The 15,714-nt window shown below is 39.9% G+C and overlaps 1 protein-coding gene across 9 annotated transcripts in view; it reads left to right on the top strand.

Moving 5' to 3' along the window:
• TTC3 (tetratricopeptide repeat domain 3) overlaps window positions 1-15,714 on the top strand; it is a 124,708-nt gene that overhangs the window by 48,909 nt on the left and 60,085 nt on the right. For all 9 annotated transcript variants that reach the window (XM_061167333.1, XM_061167332.1, XM_061167334.1 and 6 more), the window contains 3 exons: window positions 1,610-1,694; window positions 14,434-14,568; window positions 15,295-15,375. In XM_061167333.1, the coding sequence (XP_061023316.1) occupies window positions 1,610-1,694; window positions 14,434-14,568; window positions 15,295-15,375 (301 nt within the window). The remainder of the gene's footprint in view (window positions 1-1,609; window positions 1,695-14,433; window positions 14,569-15,294; window positions 15,376-15,714) is intronic.

Below are 15,714 nucleotides of genomic sequence, written 5' to 3'. Positions count from 1 at the left end.
GGCTGTAGCCCACTAGCTCCGCTGTCCATGGAATTTTCCAGGCAAGAATACTGGAGTGGGTTGCCATTTCCTTCTCCAGGGGATCTTCCCAACCCAGGAATTGAACCTGGGTCTCCTGGCTTTGCAGGCAGATTCTTTACCAACTGATCTACAAGGGAAGCCCCAGTAGGACAACCACATAAAATTCTTAGAGCCCTGGAACATGGTAAATGTTCGATACACTGGAACTATCATCATTGTTAACACTATCATTTTCATTGTTAGAACCATTTTGGCCTCTAGCTTGCTTTTATCTCTTCTAAAATGCATTGACTACCTTCCCATATCAGACCATGGATATATACATTCTTCATTTTCATGGCTGTAGGATATTTCATGGTATAGATGTTAGTGAAGGAGGAATTTCTAGAGTAGGAATTGCCATCAAAGGGTATATGTAACTAACTTTGCCATATTTTCCTCTAAAAAAATGCAGTGTTCATACTGGTACTAAGCTACGAGAGGGTATGGTATAAGAAAGATGTTAATAGATTTGGTCCATGTCCCCAGTTCCTGGCACAGCACTCCTAGGACCCTTGGAGTTTCCTGAGTAAAGAGAGAGTCTTTGGTTACTTCCGAAAGACTTTGGAGCTCCTTCCTCCCTACTTGAGTTTATACTAATAAGGTGACTCAAGGCTGGTCCCCTGTCTTCAAGATTGAGGCTGGTCACCAAAAAGGTAAAACGTGTGATTGGTTGGAACTTTCAGCACCCCTCACCCCCCAATCTTTTGGGAGGGGAAGGGAGCTAGAAATTGAGTTTAGTCACAGGTGACCAGTAATTTAATCATTCATGCATGTGTAATGAGACCTCAATAAGAACCTCTAAACACAGAGGTTAAGGGAACTTCTGGGTTGGTGAATACATGGAGATGGCGGGGAGCAGTGACTCGGGGGCAGTGTGAAAGCAGCGTGGTACTTCGCCCCCCACACCTTCCCTGCGTCCTTTCCTGAGCTGCTCCAGACCTCTGTCCTTTACAATTAACTGATAACCGTAAGTAAAGTGCTTTCCTGAGTTCTATGGGTTGTCCTCAGGAATAGTTGAACCTAAGGGGTGGTCACAGGAACCCCTGAAGTTGCAGTCAGTGGGGCATAAGTATGGGCAGCCTGGGTACTGCACTGTGGCTGAAGTGAGAGCAGCCGTGTGGGACTGAGCCCCTTGCCTGTGGGGCCTGAGTTACTAACTCTGCAGCTGGTGTTAGGGTTGAATTGTTGGACTCTCAGTTGATGTTGCAGAATTGGTGTGGAATATCACAGGTATTTGGTTGACTTAAATTTGTAATAACTTGATGATCAGTGTAAATCCCAAATTTCTTTTTTGTCTTAAGCTGTTCTTCGATAATGTTTGTATAATGAGTTCATCTGGTCTTCCTTCCCCTCTAATTTAATAGGGGTTTTATTAAATTTAGAAATTACTTGGCAGAGAATCAGCATCTTGGTAATATTTCTGTTTAGGGATTTGTGACTCTCCATTTGCTTAATGTTTGATATGATTTTCAGTAAATAATAGTATTTTCCTTTCTATAAGCAGGATTGTTTTAAAATAATTCACAACAGTACTTTTCTCTTTTAGCCCTGGTTCACAAGAAACTTTACCGGTAGATTTGAAAAACATCTTGGAGAAACAGTTTTCTAAGTCTTCCAGAGCCGCACATCAGGTAAAGGCAGAGACTTTGCTAAGGGAAAGAGACTCTCTGAACATAACCTTTTGTGACTGGAATGAAGTCTAATCACGGACCACTCTTAAGTTTTGGGGTTTTTCTAATGTAATTTTAATTATGGACATAGAATTTAATAGATGATTGCTAAGAGACCAAACTATAATTAATTTAAATTTTAACTTGGGGTAATTATATGAATCTGAGATTTAACTAATGGTTAATACTGCACAAGTGTTTGTTTCCCAAAGATTTACAAGGAACAAGTACGTCTTTCCAAAGATGTCAAGCTTTGGTGATCTTTGCTTCCCAAAGTTTTTACTTTTAAGTTAAATAATTTTAAAAGGTTTAAATACCTGCAGTTTTATTACACCTACCATAAAACCATAAAGGAGCAAGCGTTTTATTCTTTGATTTATCAGATAACTGTATATAAAATTCTTTCTGTGATATTGAGTAAGTAATAGAAAATGTACCTTAAGGGGGAGGAAATGAATAGGCAGAGCACAGAGGATTTCTCGGGCTGTGAAAATGCTTTGTCTGGTAGTATAAATGATAGATACATTATGCACTTGTCTGAGCTTATAGAATGTACACCAAGAGGGAGCCATAGGGTTCACAGGTAAGCTGTGGGCTTTGGATGATTATGTGGTGCCAGTGTTGGTTAATCCTTGGTTTAAGAAAAAAAAAAAAAACAACTGTATGTCATTCTGATGAGTGATACTGATTGTGGGGGAAGCTATGTGTTTAAGGGAACAAGGAAGTATGTGGAAATCTTTGTGCCTTCCTCTTAGGTTTTGTTGTAAACCTAAAACTGCTCTCAAAGAAAGCATTTTAAAAAATGCAAGGGATACAGCTAAAAGATTACTTTGAAGGAAATTTATCAAGCTGAATGCATATATTAAAAGAACAGAGACATTTATGTATTTACTTGTTTATTGCTGCAGCATGTGGGATCTTTGGTCCCCTGACCAGGGATTGAACCCACACTCCTTGCATTGGAAGTGTGGAGCCTTAATCTCTGGACCACCAGGGGATTTCCAAGACTTTTAAATTAGTGACACTTTCCTCCCAAGAACAAGGGAAAAAACAACAACAATAAAAGAAAGTAGAAGGAAATAACAAAGTAGAAAATAATGAAATGAGCCTCTCAACTTCTGAGATGGCCCACACTCTGTGGAGTGTGTTTTTCTCTAAATAAGTCTACTTCTTACCTATTAAAAGGAAAAGAAAGTAATGAAATGGAACAACACATAAAGGATCCACGGAGCTAGAAGTTGACTCTTTGTCTTTGACAATGTAAATAAAATTTACACACCAGTATGGAAACTAAACTGTGGTGTTGGAGAAGACTCTTGAGAGTTCTTTGGACTGCAAGGAGGTCAAACCAGTTACTCCTAAAGGAAATCAACCCTAAATATTCATTGGAAGGACTGATGCTGAAGTTCCAATACTTTAGCCACCTGATGTGAAGAATGGACTCTTTATAAAAGACCCGGATACTGGGAAAGATTGAAGGCAGGAGAAGCAGGTGACAGAGGATGAGATGGTTGAATGGTGTCACCGACTCAATGGACATGAGTTTGAGCAAACCCCAGGAGATGGTGAAGGACAGGGACGCCTGGCGCGCTTCAGTGCATGGGAACACAAAGAGTCAGACATGACTGAGCAACTGAACAGCAGCAGACACTGACGGGTTTCTCAGGTGATGCTCGTAAAGAATCTGCCTGCCAGTGCAGGAGACGCAAGAGACTCAGGTTCTGTTTCTGGGTCGGGAAGATCCTCTGGAGAAGAAAATGGCAACCCATCCAGTAGTCTTGCCTGGAAAACTCCATGGGCAGAGGGGCCTGGAAGCCTCCATGTAGTCCATGGGGCCACAAAGAGTTGGAAACGACTGAGCACACATGGAAACTGATAAAAGAAGATACAATAAAGCAATTTCAAGAATGGAAAATGTACATTACTTAGACTCTTTAATATTACAATTACTATATCAAAATACTGTTATGAACATTATACCAAGAAATTTGAAAATGTATATAGGTGAAATAGACAAATTTCTAGAAAAATCCAGCTTATAAAAACTGACTCAGAAAGAAATAGAAACTTGAACAGAATCTGTGGATTACAAAAAATTGTGCGAAATTCTTAAAGAGATGAGAATACCAGACCACCTTACCTGCCTCCTGAGAAATCTGTATGTGGGTCAAGAAGCAACAGTTAGAACCAGACATGGAATGATGGACTGGTTCATAATTGGGAAAGAAGTACGTCAAGGCTGTATATTGTTACCCTGCTTATTTAACTTATATGCAGAGTACATCATGCGAAATGCTGGGATGGATGAAGCTGACGCTGAAATCAAGATTGCTTGGAGAGATATCAATAACCCCATATATGCAGATGACACCACTCTTATGGCAGAAAGCAAAGAGGAACTAAAGACCTCTTGTTGAAGGTAAAGAGGAAAGTGAAAAAACTGGCTTAAAACTCAACATTCAAAAAACAAAGATCATGGCATCTGGTCCCTTCAAAAGAACAAAGAACAAAGTCAGTGGACTTAACACTATCTGCTTCTTGTTTCAAAGAGAAAGAAAGTGAAGTCACTTAGTTGTGTCCGACTCTTTGCAACCCCATGGACTGTAGCCAGGCTCCTCCATCCATGGGATTTTCCAAGCAAGAATACTGGAGTGGGTTGCCATTTCCTTCTCCAGGGGATCTGGGAGATCGAACCTGGGTCTCCTGTATTGCAGGCAGACACTTTACTGTCTGAGCCACTAGGGAAGCCCTGGTCCCATCACTACTGGTCGTGTCACTTCATGGCAAATAGATGGGGAAGCAATGAAAACAGTGACCAACCTTTATTTTCCTGGGCTCCAAAATCACTGCAGACAGTAAGTGTAGCCATGAAATTTAAAAGACACCTGCTCCTTGGAAGGAAAGCTGTGACAAACCTGGATAGCGTGTTAGAAAGCCGAAACATTACTTTGCTGACAAAGGTCCATCTAGTCAAAGCTGTGGTTTCTCCAGTAGTGATGTATGGATATGAAAGTTGGACCATAAAAAAGGCTGGGCGCCGAAGAATTGATGCTTTTGAACTGTGGTGTTGGAGAAAACTCTTGAGAGTCCCTTGGACTGCAAGAAAATCAAACCAGTCCATCCTAAAGGAAATCAACCCTAAATCTTCATTGGGAGGACTGATGCTGAAGCTGAAACTCCAGTACTTTGGCCATCTGATGCGAGAGCTGACTCATTGGAGAAGACCCTGATGCTGGGAAAGATTGAAGGTAGGAGGAGAAGGGGACAACAAAGGATGAGATGGTTGGATGGCATCGCTGACTCGATGGACATGAGTGTAAGCAAACCCCAGGAAATGGTGAAGGACAGGAAGGCCTGGTGTGCTGTAGTCCATGGGGTCGCAAAGAGTCAGACACGACTGAACAACAGAATCCAGAATTTCCAGAACCAACCATGACTAGTCACTATTCCAGTCATTGAATACCTGTAGACTATTTTCGGTGAAAAGTTGTTTCTTTTGGTTAAATGTGATTCCTACGAGTCTGCTTTGACAATTCAGTGCTCTATGTAAATACAGGTCTATTTCTTCTAAAATAAAATACTGGATTTAAATCCCCCCCCCCCAAATGAATATTAACATGGAACACAATACTCATTTCAATATATGGGCCATTTTAAAATTCTTTTATCTATTTTAGATATATATGACATTTCTTTTTAAGGTCTGTTGGGATGAAGCAAGTTTCAAGCATTTTTAATGTTTCTTAGGTCAGTTTCTTTTTTTTTTTTTTCTTTTTTTCTTTTTTAATTTTTATTATTATTATTTTTTTTTCCCAGTGGGTTTTGTCATACATTGATATGAATCAGCCATGGATTTACATGTATTCCCAATCCCGATCCCCCCTCCCACCTCCCTCTCCACCCGATTCCTCTGGGTCTTCCCAGTGCACCAGGCCCGAGCACTTGTCTCGTGCATCCCACCTGGGCTGGTGATCTGTTTCACCATAGATAGTATACATGCTGTTCTTTTCAAATATCCCACCCTCACATTCTCCCACAAAGTTCAAAAGTCTGTTCTGTGTTTCTGTGTCTCTTTTTCTGTTCTGCATATAGGGTTATCGTTATCACCTTTCTAAATTCCATATACATGTGTCAGTATGCTGTAATGTTCTTTATCTTTCTGGCTTACTTCACTCTGTATAATGGGCTCCAGCTTCATCCATCTCATTAGGACTGGTTCAAATGAATTCTTTTTAATGGCTGAGTAATATTCCATGGTGTATATGTACCACAGCTTCCTTATCCATTCATCTGCTGATGGGCATCTAGGTTGCTTCCATGTCCTGGCTATTATAAACAGTGCTGCGATGAACATTGGGGTGCACGTGTCTCTTTCAGATCTGGTTTCCTCAGTGTGTATGCCCAGAAGTGGGATTGCTGGGTCATATGGCAGTTCTATTTCCAGTTTTTTAAGAAATCTCCACACTGTTTTCCATAGCGGCTGTACTAGTTTGCATTCCCACCAACAGTGTAAGAGGGTTCCCTTTTCTCCACACCCTCTCCAGCATTTATTGCTTGTAGACTTTTGGATAGCAGCCATCCTGACTGGCGTGTAATGGTACCTCATTGTGGTTTTGATTTGCATTTCTCTAATAATGAGTGATGTTGAGCATCTTTTCATGTGTTTGTTAGCCATCTGTATGTCTTCTTTGGAGAAATGTCTGTTTAGTTCTTTGGCCCATTTTTTGATTGGGTCATTTATTTTTCTGGAATTGAGCTGCAGGAGTTGCTTGTATATTTTTGAGATTAATCCTTTGTCTGTTTCTTCATTTGCTATTATTTTCTCCCAATCTGAGGGCTGTCTTTTCACCTTACTTATAGTTTCCTTTGTAGTGCAAAAGCTTTTAAGTTTCATTAGGTCCCATTTGTTTAGTTTTGCTTTTATTTCCAATATTCTGGGAGGTGGGTCATAGAGGATCTTGCTTTGATTTATGTCGGAGAGTGTTTTGCCTATGTTCTCCTCTAGGAGTTTTATAGTTTCTGGTCTTACATTTAGATCTCTAATCCATTTTGAGTTTATTTTTGTGTATGGTGTTAGAAAGTGTTCTAGTTTCATTCTTTTACAAGTGGTTGACCAGTTTTCCCAGCACCACTTGTTAAAGAGGTTGTCTTTTTTCCATTGTATATCCTTGCCTCCTTTGTCAAAGATAAGGTGTCCATAGGTTCGTGGATTTATCTCTGGGCTTTCTATTCTGTTCCATTGATCTATATTTCTGTCTTTGTGCCACTACCATACTGTCTTGATGACTGTGGCTTTGTAGTAGAGTCTGAAGTCAGGCAGGTTGATTCCTCCAGTTCCATTCTTCTTTCTCAAGATTACTTTGGCTATTCGAGGTTTTTTGTATTTCCATACAAATTGTGAAATTCTTTGGTCTAGTTCTGTGAAAAATACCGTTGGTAGCTTGATAGGGATTGCATTGAATCTATAGACTGCTTTGGGTAGAATAGCCATTTTGACAATATTAATTCTTCCAATCCATGAACACGGTATGTTTCTCCATCTGTTTGTGTCCTCTTTGATTTCTTTCATCAGTGTTTTATAGTTTTCTATGTATAGGTCCTTTGTTTCTTTAGGTAGATATACTCCTAAGTATTTTATTCTTTTTGTTGCAATGGTGAATGGTATTGTTTCCTTAATTTCTCTGTCTGTTTTTTCATTGTTAGTATATAGGAATGCAAGGGATTTCTGTGTGTTAATTTTATATCCTGCAACTTTACTATATTCATTGATTAGCTCTAGTAATTTTCTGGTAGAATCTTTAGGGTTTTCTATGTAGAGGATCATGTCATCTGCAAACAGTGAGAGTTTTACTTCTTCTTTTCCTATCTGGATTCCTTTTACTTCTTTTTCTGCTCTGATTGCTGTGGCCAGCACTTCCAACACTATGTTGAATAGTAGTGGTGAGAGTGGGCACCCTTGTCTTGTTCCTGATTTCAGGGGAAATGCCTTCAATTTTTCACCATTGAGGGTGATGCTTGCTGTGGGTTTGTCATATATAGCTTTTATTATGTTGAGGTATGTTCCTTCTATTCCTGCTTTTTGGAGAGTTTTAATCATAAATGAGTGTTGAATTTTGTCAAAGGCTTTCTCTGCATCTATTGAGATAATCATATGGTTTTTATCTTTCAATTTGTTAATGTGGTGTATTACATTGATTGATTTGCGGATATTAAAGAATCCTTGCATTCCTGGGATAAAGCCCACTTGGTCATGGTGTATGATTTTTTTAATATGTTGTTGGATTCTGTTTGCTAGAATTTTGTTAAGGATTTTTGCATCTATGTTCATCAGTGATATTGGCCTGTAGTTTTCTTTTTTTGTGGCATCTTTGTCTGGTTTTGGAATTAGGGTGATGGTGGCCTCATAGAATGAGTTTGGAAGCTTACCTTCTTCTGCAATTTTCTGGAAGAGTTTGAGTAAGATAGGTGTTAGCTCTTCTCTAAATTTTTGGTAGAATTCAGCTGTGAAGCCATCTGGTCCTGGGCTTTTGTTTGCTGGAAGATTTTTGATGACAGTTTCGATTTCCTTGCTTGTGATGGGTCTGTTAAGATCTTGTATTTCTTCCTGGTTCAGTTTTGGAAAGTTATACTTTTCTAAGAATTTGTCCATTTCATCCAAGTTGTCCATTTTATTGGCATAGAGCTGCTGGTAGTAGTCTCTTATGATCCTTTGTATTTCAGTGTTGTCTGTTGTGATCTCTCCATTTTCATTTCTAATTTTGTTAATTTGGTTTTTCTCTCTTTGTTTCTTAATGAGTCTTGCTAATGGTTTGTCAATTTTGTTTATTTTTTCAAAAAACCAGCTTTTAGCTTTGTTGATTTTTGCTATGGTCTCTTTAGTTTCTTTTGCATTTATTTCTGCCCTGATTTTTAAGATTTCTTTCCTTCTGCTAACTCTGGGGTTCTTCATTTCTTCCTTCTCTAATTGCTTTAGGTGTAGAGTTAGGTTATTTAATTGGTTTTTTTCCTGTTTCTTGATGTAAGCCTGTAATGCTATGAACCTTCCCCTTAGCACTGCTTTTACAGTGTCCCATAGGTTTTGGGTTGTTGTGTTTTCATTTTCATTCATTTCTATACATATTTTGATTTCTTTTTTGATTTCTTCTATGATTTGTTGGTTATTCAGAAGCGTGTTATTTAGCCTCCATATGTTTGAAGTTTTAACAATTTTTTCCCTGTAATTGAGATCTAATCTTACTGCACTGTGGTCAGAAAAGATGACTGGAATGATTTCAATTTTTTTGAATTTTCCAAGACCAGATTTATGGCCCAGGATGTGATCTATTCTGGAGAATGTTCCGTGTGCACTTGAGAAAAAGGTGAAGTTGATTGTTTTGGGGTGAAATGTCCTATAGATATCAATTAGGTCTAGCTGGTCCATTGTGTCATTTAAGGTTTGTGTTTCCTTGTTAATTTTCTGTTTAGTTGATCTATCCATAGTTGTGAGTGGGGTATTAAAGTCTCCCACTATTATTGTGTTACTATTAATTTCCTCTTTCATACTTGTTAGCGTTTGCCATACATATTGCGGTGCTCCTATGTTGGGTGCATATATATTTATAATTGTTATATCTTCTTTTTTGATTGATCCTTTGATCATTATGTAGTGTCCTTCTTTGTCTCTTTTCACTTCCTTTATTTGAAAGTCTATTTTATCTGATATGAGTATTGCGACTCCTGCTTTCTTTTGGTCTCCGTTTGCATGAAATACTTTTTTCCAGCCCTTCACTTTTAGTCTGTATGTGTCTCTTGTTTTGAGGTGGGTCTCTTGTAGACAGCATATATAGGGGTCTTGTTTTTGTATCCATTCAGCCAATCTTTGTCTTTTGGTTGGGGCATTCAACCCATTTACATTTAGGGTAATTATTGATAGGTGTGGTCCCGTTGCCATTTACTTTGTTGTTTTGGGTTCACGTTTATACAACCTTTCTGCATTTCCTGTCTAGAGAAGATCCTTTAGCATTTGTTGAAGAGCTGGTTTGGTGGTGCTGAATTCTCTCAGCTTTTGCTTATCTGTAAAGCTTTTAAATTCTCCTTCATATCTGAATGAGATCCTTGCTGGATACAGTAATCTAGGTTGTAGGTTATTCTCTTTCATTACTTTCAGTACGTCCTGCCATTCCCTTCTGGCCTGGAGGGTTTCTATTGATAGATCAGCTGTTATCCTTATGGGAATCCCTTTGTGTGTTATTTGTTGTTTTTCCCTTGCTGCTTTTAATATTTGTTCTTTGTGTTTGATCTTTGTTAATTTGATTAATATGTGTCTTGGGGTGTTTCGCCTTGGGTTTATCCTGTTTGGGACTCTCTGGGTTTCTTGGACTTGGGTGGCTATTTCCTTCCCCATTTTAGGGAAGTTTTCAGCTATTATCTCCTCGAGTATTTTCTCATGGCCTTTCTTTTTGTCTTCTTCTTCTGGAACTCCTATGATTCGAATGTTGGGGCGTTTCACAGTGTCCCAGAGGTCCCTGAGGTTGTCCTCATTTCTTTTGATCCTTTTTTCTTTTTTCCTCTCTGCTTCATTTATTTCCACCATTTTATCTTCTACCTCACTTATCCTATCTTCTGCCTCCGTTATTCTACTCTTGGTTCCCTCCAAAGTGTTTTTGATCTCATTCATTGCATTATTCATTTGTAATTGACTCTTTTTTATTTCTTCTAGGTCTTTATTAAACAGTTCTTGAATCTTTTCAATCTTTGTTTCCAGGCTATTTATCTGTAACTCCATTTTGTTCTCAAGATTTTGGATCATTTTTATTATCATTATTCTAAATTCTTTTTCAGGTAGATTCCCTATCTCCTCCTCTTTTGTTTGACTTGGTGGGCATTTTTCATGTTCCTTTACCTGTTGGGTATTTCTTTGCCTTTTCATCTTGTTTAGATTGCTGTATCTGGAGTGGGCTTTCTGTATTCTGGAGGTCTGTGGTTCCTTTTTGTTGTGGAGGATTAACCCAGTGGGTAGGGTTAGACGATTGGCTTGTCGAGATTTCCTGGTTAGGGAAGCTTGCGTCAGTGTTCTGGTGCGTGGAACTTGATTTCTACTCTTTGGAGAGCAATGGAGTGCCCAGTAATGAGTTTTGAGATGGGTCTATGTGTTAGGTGTGACCTTGGGCAGCCTGTATGTTGATGTTCAGGGCTATGTTCCTGCGTTGCTGGAGAATTTGCGTGGTATGTCTTGCTCTAAAACTTATTGGCTCTTGTGTGGTGGTTGGTTTCAGTGTAGGTATGGAGGCTTTTGGACAGTCACTTATTACTTAAAGTTCCTTGTAGTCAGGAGTTTTCTGGTGTTCTCAGGTTTTGGGCTTAAGTCTCCTGCCTCTGGATTTCAGTTTTATTCTTCCTGTAGTCTCAGGACTTCTCCAACTATGCAGCCCTGATAAGAAAACTTCTAGGTTAATGGCTAAAAGATTCTCCCCCGTTAGGGACACCCAGAGAGGTTCACAGAGTCACATGAAGAAGAGGAGAGGGAGGAGGGAGATAGAGATGAACAGGAGGAGAAAAAGGGGGACTCAAGAGGAGAGAGACAGATCTACGCAGCTGTCTGTTCCCAGAGTGTTCTCCGTAGCCCAGTCACCTACAAAGATTCACAGAATTGGATTGGGAAGAGAAGGGGAAAGGAGGAAATAGAGGTGTTCTGAGGTAGAAAACAGAGAGTCAAGATTGGGAGAGAATAATCTTCGGTTTAAAAATAGGGCTTCTCTTCTTTTTTTTTTTTGGTAAGGTTATAGTGTATTGAAAATGAAAATTAAGGAGTAGTAGAGGAGTACTAGAGGACTTTAAAAGAAATAAGAGAAAAAGAAAAATAGAAAATAGAAGAGAAAAAGGAAAGAAAAAAAAGAAAAAGAAAAAAAAAAGAAAAAAAAAAAAAGAAAAGAAAAAAAAAAATTTTTTTTTCCCCCCTAATTAAAAAATCGTAAAAGTCTATGGAAATGAAAGTTAAGGAGTAATGGGGGAGTAATAGGGGATTTTAAAGGAAAGTAAAAGAGAAAAAAGAAAAAAGAAAAAAAGGAAAAAAATTGAAAAAATAAAAAAAAAGAGAAAAAAGTAAAATTATATCTAGGAGTTTCTCTGGAGCTGTTGCGGTCAGTGTGGGTTCGGCTCAGTTTCAGATAGCTCCTCGTTCCAGCTTACGCTTCTCGATATCTACAGGCTCCTCCGGTGTAGACAATGTTTCCTAGAGGGATTTTAATCTGCTGCACCAGTCCCTTCTGAAGCGGTTCCCTTTGTTTATTTGGCTTCTGTTTGCCGGTCTCTTCAGAGCCTCATTTCCGCCCTGACACAGGCGGGCGGAGGTGGACTCTTATTCAGGTAGCTAGTTCCGTCGCTCCGCGGGGAGGGGCTGGCGCCGCCAGGAGGGGCTGACGCTGCTCTCTCCTTCTGCGCTGCTCAGGCTCCCGGCTGTTCTATATGGAGCGCGCCCCGCGCTGCGCGAGGTTCCAGCCCTCGGGTGTTCCACAAAAGCACGGAAGGAAAAGCTGCGCCTGCTCTCTGTGCCTTCCCCGTCAGAGCGGTCCAGGCAGCCAGGGGCTTGGTGGGCACACTCTCCCCAGGTGTGGCGCGCCCCCTCCCCTCCGCGGACCCAGTCTCAGTTTCCGCTGGCGCCAGTCGGGTGCGCGCGCCTTCTGCCCTCCGCGTCCCCAGCCCCAGTCCCCGCCCGCGCCGGTCGGGTGCCTGCGCCCTGTGTCTCGCCGCGACCTTCCCCTCCCCCCTGCCTCCTGCCTCCGGCGGGGCTGGGCCGGTCCGCAGCTTGCGAGCTCCTCTCTGGACCCTCTCGGTCTCTTTGTTCTGCGAACGGCCGGCAGTGTGTTCGGGCCGGTTAATTTACTCTCTCTCTTTTGGTCTCCCACAGTTCATGTTGGCAACTCACAGAAGCTCCCTCCGATTGTCCTCAGGGCACTCAGGCCCGGACCCTACCCCAAGCAATGCCGCCTAAGAGCTCCCGGGACGGATCTCCGTCCTTAGCTCTTTTGTCTCACTTTTTATCTTTTATATTTTGTCCTACCTCCTTTCGAAGACAATGGGCTGCTTTTCTGGGCGCCTGATGACCTCAGCTAGCGATCAGAAGTTGTTTTGCGAAGTTTGCTCTGCATTCAGTTATTCTTTTGATGAATTTGTAGGAGAGAAAGTGGTCTCCCCGTCCTACTCCTCCGCCATCTTGGCTCCTCCCTAGAACTTGTTTCTTATCTCTTAGGTCAGTTTCAACAGCTTTCTAATTAGTTGCGTGAAAGCGTTTTTAGAATTTCTAACAGTTGTTAAATTGTCACTTTATTTTGATTTTACTGATCCTAAAGACTGAGGGACTTAAATATTAAAGACAGTTTGTAAAGACAAAAGATTGCTTAAATAAAAATGATATTTTTGAGCCTTCATTTGTTTAACACACTTTTACTTAGGCCTCTGTATATGCTGAGGACTGGCAGTGCCATTCAGCCCACTCATGGAGCTTTCAGTACAGACCACTAACTTGCACTATATTGAGAGGATTAATTACTAATGGAAACATAAGGCAAATGGATCTGCTTTCTAGAATGAAAGATAAGAATGGAATTAGTTCATTTAAGGCTAATAAACTAGTATGTGTGTAGATAGCACATCATCTGTGAGTGTTAAAATTCTTAACATAAATATAGCTGTTGTTGAGCTATTTAAATACTGTATAGCAGATACCAAGTTTATGTGAGACCTGCTCTTTTCTGTGTGTATTATGGGATAAAGTTCTTCTCAACTTGGATACATTGGACAGAAAGCAATAGGCAGCTTTTGTTTATGTGGCCAGACTGTTTTTCCCTCTGTGCTTTGTGCAGTGGGGTCTCCTTTTGAATCCTCATTGTTAGAAACAGTGAGGAATGTCATGCATATATTTGCGTTTTCTGCTCCAGTGAACAGTGTACACATGTATGTCAAGGCGGGAGGAGATGTAAGTTTAGCCTGTAGTCTTATTTCTCCAGTCTTCATACCACTTTTCTGGCCTATAGCTGTTGCCGTGTAACTAAAATCTGAATTCAAATTATAATGTATATGCTCATGTATATTCAGATTATAAAGTTTTTCTCACTTTATTTCAGGATGCATTATAGCCATTTTGTCTTTATGCTCTTCCCTTTGCATTTAGCCTAGTGTTACAATATCTCTCCCAATAATTCTAATTACATTCAAGTACATGTTAGGCAGGAATAGAGCTACTGATTGAAGTAGCCATTTCTTGCTGAGAATTAGGGTTTTTTCCAGGGCACGAGGGCAGTTGTTAAAATCTGATAGTGACCCATAAATTGATTGCTTGTTCTTACTTGTCTAATTGTTCAAGTCTCAGCCAAATAATATACTTACTTAAATGATGGCTAATGTTCTCCATTTTTGCTATTAAAACTTCCAAACACTGTCTGTCTAGTCTGGTAAAGAGAATACAGGTTAGTATTATAAAGTGAACCACCCTTTCCTGTCATGGGCAGCACTGGAAATGTTGGAATTAAGATGTAAAGCTGTACGTTTTAATTTCTACTTTAATGGTACTATGCTGAAAAAGGACTATAATGCAGAAAGGTTAGCTTTGTATATTTTATAATCAGTTATAAAGTGTAACTGCTTGATGATGAACTTTGGCATCTTACGTTTTAGACTCAACATGCATAGCTCTAGACTACTGAAGTAGAATTTCTTTTTGCAGGATTTTGCTAATATAATGAAAATGCTGAGAAGCTTAATCCAGGATGGCTACACGGCCTTGCTGGAGCAGCGGTGCCGCAGTGCCGCCCAGGCCTTCACAGAGTTGCTCAATGGTTTAGATCCTCAAAAAATAAAGGTAAAACCACCTCCTGATGATTTGCTTGTCAGTGCTTACGCATTTCAGAGGAATGTAGAAGAGAACCAAAACTTTGGTTTCATTGTTTTAGTGTATCTTAGACCGTGCTGAGATTGGCTGAACCTGCTCCAGGTTGTTAGAAGCAGATAATGCTCTGATTCAGCTTATATGGTTGCCCTAGCTCTACAGCCCAGGTTTAAACTCTCATTGCACTATAGTTGGTGTTCGTTAGAGCTCTTGGCCTTTTCTCTTTATTAGAGTACAAAATCAAGGATTTGGACTCACTTTAGTCACATCTTTTTATCTACAAAGAAAGCATTGGCTAGGTAAATAGTTTATGCAGGATTGTGAGAGAGCGAATATTGAGTTGGCCGTAAAAGTTTGTTTGAGTTTTTCATAAGATGGTATGGCAGAACCCGAATGGACTTTATGGGTAACCCAAGAATGTAGTCTATTACTCTTCCCATTTTTATGCAGAAGAATATGATATCAATTTTTCTGTTATGAGCCATGCCTTCAAGTAATTCTGATAACAGTGATTCTGTGAACACTTCATAGCAATTTAATTGCATATCTTTGCAAAATATGTTTTCTAATTGTTTGGCCTTGACCCCAATAGCACTTAGATTGTTTACACTTCTTTTACTGTTGTGGTTATCATATCAATACAGTGTCAATTGGGCAGAATTATGTTCAGATATTTAACAAGAGGATTTTTATTGACAGCAATTGAACCTGGCCATGATTAACTACGTGTTAGTAGTCTATGGACTTGCCATTTCACTCCTTGGAATAGGACAACCCGAGGTAAGATTTGTAACAGTGATAATAGACTGTTAAAATACGCCATTAACTTTATTTTTTTTTCTTTGATATATTTTTTTTCATTTATTTTTGGAGGCTAATTACTTTACAATATTGTAGTGGTTTTTGCCATACATTGACATGAATCAGCCATGGATTTACATGTGTTCCCCATCCCAATCCTCCCTCCCTCCTCCCTCTCCATCCCATCCCTCTGGGTCTTCCCAGTGCACCAGCCATGAGCACTTGTCTCTTGCATTCAGCCTGGGCTGGTGATCTGTTTCACCCTTGACAGTGTACTTGTTTCAATGCTGTTCTCTCTGAACATCCCACCCTCGCCTT

This window comes from Dama dama, chromosome 19, assembly GCF_033118175.1.
Source record: "Dama dama isolate Ldn47 chromosome 19, ASM3311817v1, whole genome shotgun sequence".
Taxonomy (NCBI): Eukaryota; Metazoa; Chordata; class Mammalia; order Artiodactyla; family Cervidae; genus Dama; species Dama dama.
This window is presented reverse-complemented; position numbering and strand designations above follow the sequence as displayed.